This window comes from Hyla sarda, chromosome 5 (genome assembly GCF_029499605.1).
Source record: "Hyla sarda isolate aHylSar1 chromosome 5, aHylSar1.hap1, whole genome shotgun sequence".
NCBI classification, from domain to species: Eukaryota; Metazoa; Chordata; class Amphibia; order Anura; family Hylidae; genus Hyla; species Hyla sarda.
The window spans coordinates 29,326,880-29,332,820 of record NC_079193.1 but is presented as its reverse complement, the minus strand read 5'-3'; the positions used below and the strand labels follow the sequence as shown (position 1 = coordinate 29,332,820).

Genomic DNA, 5,941 nt, shown 5'->3' with positions numbered 1-5,941 from the left:
ACCTGACTGGGAATGTATGCCAAGCCAGTGATCTCCCTGGAATGAAAGAATACCCATGTGTAGACAGCTGTTTATGAGTTATTGACCCCAGTTAGTACAGAGCAGGATGTCAACAGATGAGTATTCTTTCCTTATGGATAGATCTCTAGCTTGGCATACATTCCCAGTCATGTTCTAAGACTCTTAATCGGAAAAGCACTGACTTTAAGTAGAAGCTACTTTAAAAAGGTGATGTGAGAGCTGCTTTGCATATCCTTTCTTCACATAGTAAACAGTAAACACTTTTCTGTTCCAACCTTAATTTTTTATTAATTACAAATAATAAAAGTATTATAATCCCCTCCCCCATTATGAGTAGTTCCGCACATATAGATGATAGTTTGCAGGTGTCTCACACACCATGTAATACTTAATAAGACTCAGAGATGATACAGTACAATGGGACGTAGGAACATGTGACAAGTGCATATTGGTATAAGGCCGCTGTCACATGGCTGGAATACTGGAGCAATTTTGTGACCGTATTACGACTGCAACATCCGCCGTTCTACTCAACTGGAACCTAGGGTGATCTTAGTCCGGTTCAGTTTAGTTGCTGCAGAAGTTCCTGGTCTTGTGACCATAAAACGACTGCACCTGTATTACAGACACGGAAGCAGACCCTATAACATACTGATAATGTACGGTTAGGATTAGTCAAAAAATTGCGCAAATTAATCCATATGACAATTGCATAAATTATAACTTACTGTCCATTAGCTATACCAGTGTTTCCCAACCAGGGTGCCTCCAGCTGCTGCAAAACTACAACTCGCAGCATGCCCGGACAGCCAACGGCTGTCCGGACATGCTGGGAGTTGTAGTTTTGCAACAGCTGGAGGCATCCTGCTTGAGAAACACTTAATTATACAGTCTGTCCTCCATAGAGGATAACAGCGCCCCCCATAGGAAAAACATGAAGACAGAAGAGTACCAGAAACAAGATGAGGAGTATTTGCATTGTGTGTGTGTGTATGTATGTATGTATGTATGTATGTATGTATGTATGTATGTATTATATATATATATATATATATATATATATATATATATATATATATATATATATACACACACATTATACTGTAGTTTATTAAAGGGGTACTCCACTGGAAAACATTTTTTTTTTATCAACTGGTGCCAGAAAGTTAAACAGATTCGTAAATGACTTTTATTTAAAAAATCTTAACCCTTCCAGTACTTATCAGCTGCTGTATACTCCACTTTCTGTCTGACCACAGTGCTCTCTGCTGACACCTCTGTCCATGTCAGGAACTGTCCAGAGTAGGAGTAAATCCCCATAGCAAACCTATCCTGCTCTGGACAGTTCCTGACATGGACAGAGGTGTCAGCAGAGAGCACTGTGGTCAGACAGAAAGTAAATTCAAAAATAAAAGAACTTCCTGTGGAGTATATAGCAGCTGATAAGTACTGGAAGGGTTAAGATTTTTTTTTTTTATAGAAGTAATTTACAAATCTGTTTAACTTTCTAGCACCAGTTGATAAAAAAAAATGTTTTCCAGTGGAGTACCCCTTTAAATTATTACTAGAGATGAGTGAACTTACAGTAAATTTGATTCGTCACGAACTTCTCGGCTCGGCAGTTGATGACTTTTCCTGCATAAATTAGTTCAGCTTTCAGGTGCTCCCGTGGGCTGGAAAAGGTGGATACAGTCCTAGGAGACTCTTTCCTAGGACTGTATCCACCTTTTCCAGCCCACCGGAGCACCGGAAAGCTGAACTCATTTATGCAAGATAAGTCATCAACTGCCGAGCCGAGAAGTTCGTGACGAATCGAATTTACTGTAAGTTCGCTCATCTCTAGTTATTACCATAACCCTTCATATGAACATAGAGGATTTCCAGTTAATAGTAAATGTTGTGTCCCTTAAAAGTAGCCTCGCTTGTAGTAAATGGTCATTGGTCCGAAGTCAGTTTAATGATGGCGGCCGGTCCGTGTTCCAGAGAAGCTCTACGTACGGCCATTTGGTTTGCAGACAGCGCTTGATGGGGGTGTCATCCGTCTGTAGTCGGGGGTCTTCGAAACCCATGACGGCTGTTCCTTCAGTGTAAGTGACCTAAATAATAGAGAGAAACTTTAGGAAACGTTATTGGAAGATATATTGGGCACTATGGGAAGAAGACGGGCCTGAGGGGGCGATGTGATGGCCAATGTTCTGCTTATGACCTCAGGTCCTGGCATCATGTGGAGGTTACTGTGACATGTACCACCTACCTAAACATTGTACAGACCAAGTCCCCCCTCTCCCTTCCTGGCAGGGGGGTCCCCTAATGACCGTGGTGTCCAGCAGCAGCATAATGCCCCGGCCACACTGTAGACATTGTACAGGAATGAGGAACATGACAAAGAGATAAAAGGTGGTGACGCGGCCTTTGGATTTCCCCAGACCCTATCCCAATCGATCATCTGTGCTGGGGAAACAAGTCCGATCCATGGAAGTCGCATCTCACAACTTATAGAACCTAAAGGGGTACTCCGCCCCTAGACATCTTAACCCCCATGCAAAGGACCCCCGCGATCTCCCTGCTGCACCCGGTGTTCGTTTAGAGCCGTCACGCCCCCTCCCATAGACTTGGATTGAGGGGCGGCCACGCCCCTCAATCCAAGTCTATGGGAGGGGGCGTGACGGCAGTGCTGTCCAGAGCAGGAGAGGTTTGCTATGGGGATGTGCTCCTGCTCTGGACAGTTCCTGACCCAGACAGAGGTGTCAGCAGAGAGCATTGTGGTAAGACTGGAAAGAACTACACAACTTCCTCTGCAGCATACAGCAGCTGATAAGTACTGGAAGGATTAAGATTTTTATATAGAAGTAATTTACGAATCTGTTTAACTTTCTGGCACCAGTTGATTTTATTTTTTTTCCAACGGAGTACCCCTGTAAGGCCTGTATGTGTATGTATATGTGTGTATATATGTATATATATATATGTATATATATATATATATATATATGTATGTGTATATGTATATGTGTATGTATATGTGTATGTATATGAGTATGTATATGTATATGTGTATGTATATGTGTATGTATATGAGTATGTATATGAGTATGTATATGTGTATGTATATGTGTATGTGTATGTGTATGTATATGTGTATGTATATGTGTATGTATATGAGTATGTATATGAGTATGTATATGAGTATGTATATGAGTATGTATGTATATGAGTATGTATATGTGTATGTATATGTGTATGTATATGTGTATGTATATGTGTATGTATATGTGTATGTATATGTGTATGTATATGTGTATGTATATGTGTATGTATATGTGTATGTGTATGTATATGTGTATGTATATGAGTATGTATATGTGTATGTATATGTGTATGTATATGTATATGTGTATGTATATGTGTATGTATATGTGTATGTATATGAGTATGTATATGTGTATGTATATGTGTATGTGTATGTGTATGTGTATGTGTATGTATATGAGTATGTATATGTGTATGTATATGTGTATGTATATGTGTGTATATATATATACATATATATATATATATATATATATATATATATTTTATCCCTGTACATTCTCCATATACTGTGTACAGTCTCCAGCTTTCTTCTGTAACATGGACTAAATGGACTTAATATAACTTTATGCTTTTAATCAGCCTGGAAAGATGACGTCTGAGCAAAGGCACGAAAAGGAGGAAACTCAATACAGCTCTAACGTCGCATCACAGTCACTTCTGCGCCGCTCCTGTTTACAGCGTCGCATCATCATTTACATGCTGGAATGTAACACGAACCCCCGGCCAATAACCCATCAAACAGGCTCGATTATAGAAGGAGTCTGCTTTATGAAGTTACACCCCCCCCCCATCCGATGAGCACATGCTATCCCAAGATCAGCAGCGGTGCACCGGCTGTATAGACTAGAAACACATTGTTAAAGGAGAACTCCGGCGAAAAATAACTTACCCCTATGCACAGGATCAGGGGGATAAGTAATTGATTGCAGGGGGTCGAACCGCTGGCGCTCCCCGTGATCACCAAGATGGGACCCCAGCGCTCTCAGTGAGAAGCACGTGTCGCCATACCGGTAGACGGCACGCACTTCATTCATTTCTATGGGAGCACCGAAAAGATCCGAAAGCTGTACTTGGGTCTTTTCAGCGCTCCCATAGGATTGAATGCAGCACGCGCTCCACACTAAGCGCTGGGTCCCATCCCGGTGATCACGGGAGACCCCAGGACCCCCCCCCCCCCCCCCCCTACTTATCCTATGGTAAGTTATTTTTGACGGAGATCTCCTTTAACTTCTAAGACGTCTTAGTGAGCCAAACCCTCTGTCTTATGGGCTGGAGCTGTCACGTACCAGGCAGTACAGACACTAGAGGAGTGATCTTCAATCTTGTAAGCCCCCAGCTGTTGCAAAACTACAACTCCCAGCATGTCCGCTGTGGCGATATGCTAAGAATTGCAGTTTTGCAGCATCTGGAGGTCCACAGTTTGAAGACCACAGCTCTAGAGATCCAGTCACTATATTAGTTTGCAAGGCGCTTCAGAGAAAAACCTGTGCTCCCTCCTGGAGGCGCAACGACACAGAGGCCCGACGTTATAGGATCAGCGTTCAGCTGGTGATCAGTTTTCATCGGCTGATCGCTTGTTTTGCCCCGCTTAAAAAAATCCTTGTTCATCGGCCGCACGTCCCATCCAGTGACCAGTTGTATGGCCCTCCTGGAACGCAAATCAAGCCTTGAGATAGGCTCAGTAAACAAGCGCTGAGCTTCCAGATTTAGGGGGTCCATTTAGAGAGTCCATAAAGGTCATCCAAGGGTGTGGACAACATATCAGAGAAGGGTATGGGGTAAAGTTTCTTCAGACTGGAGGGAGTGACCCCTTGTCTTCTGAGGATGGTTTCACAAAAAAAATAAAACAGACAAACAAAAGAAAACACAGTCCAATGGCTTTCTGCGCATGCTGGGAATTGTAGTTTTGCAACAGCTGGAGGCACCCTGGCTAGAAGTGATGGTTTCTATTTCAAGTCAACATTCTAGGCCAGTGTTTCCCAATCAGCAGAGCCTAGCACAGTGTTTCCTAGCACAGTGTTTCCCAACCAGGGGGCCCACAGCAGTTGCAAAACTACAACTCCCAGCATGCCCAGAGAGCCTTTTAGCTGTCTGGGCATGCTGGGAGTTGTAGTTTAGCAACAGCTGGAGGCACCCTGGTTAGGAGTGATGGTTTCTATTTCAATTCAACATTCTAGGCCAGTGTTTCCCAATCAGCAGAGCCTAGCACAGTGTTTCCCAACCAGGGTACCCCCAGCTGTTGCAAAACTACAACTCCCAGCATGCCCGGACAGCCGTTGGCTGTCCGGGCATGCTGGGAGTTGTAGTTTAGCAACGGCTGGAGGCACCCTGGTTAGGAGTGATGGTTTCTATTTCAATTCAACATTCTAGGCCAGTGTTTCCCAATCAGCAGAGCCTAGAAAAGTATTTCCCAACCAGGGTGCCCCCAGCAGTTGCAAAACTACAACTCCCAGCATGCCCGGAGAGCCTTTTAGCTGTCCGGGCATGCTGGGAGTTGTAGTTTTGCAACATCCGGAGGCACACTGGTTGGGAGTAATGGCTTCTATTTCAATTCAACATTCTAGATCGGTGTTTCCCAACCAGGGTGTCTCTGGCTGTGGCAAAACTACAACTCCCAGCATGCCCGGACAGCCAACGGCTGTCCGTGCATGCTGGGAGTTGTAGTTTTGCAACAACTGGAGACACCCTGGTTGTGAAACATTGTGCTAGGCTCTGCCGACACTGTTCGATAGGATGGATACCACTGTTGCCCAATGGACCTCAACGGGTTATAACCGGGTCCATCATATTCTGCCATTTTGACGGGCTGAGCCCAAGGACGCAGTGT

At 43.8% G+C, this 5,941-nt stretch overlaps 1 protein-coding gene across 2 annotated transcripts in view; it reads right to left on the bottom strand.

Moving 5' to 3' along the window:
- Positions 1-1,816: 1,816 nt before the first annotated feature.
- The window catches only part of MINDY3 (MINDY lysine 48 deubiquitinase 3), a 201,816-nt gene continuing 197,691 nt past the window's right edge, over positions 1,817-5,941 (bottom strand). For both annotated transcript variants that reach the window (XM_056519090.1, XM_056519089.1), the window contains exon 16: positions 1,817-2,117. In XM_056519090.1, the coding sequence (XP_056375065.1) occupies positions 1,971-2,117 (147 nt within the window). In that variant the 3' untranslated portion in view covers positions 1,817-1,970. The remainder of the gene's footprint in view (positions 2,118-5,941) is intronic.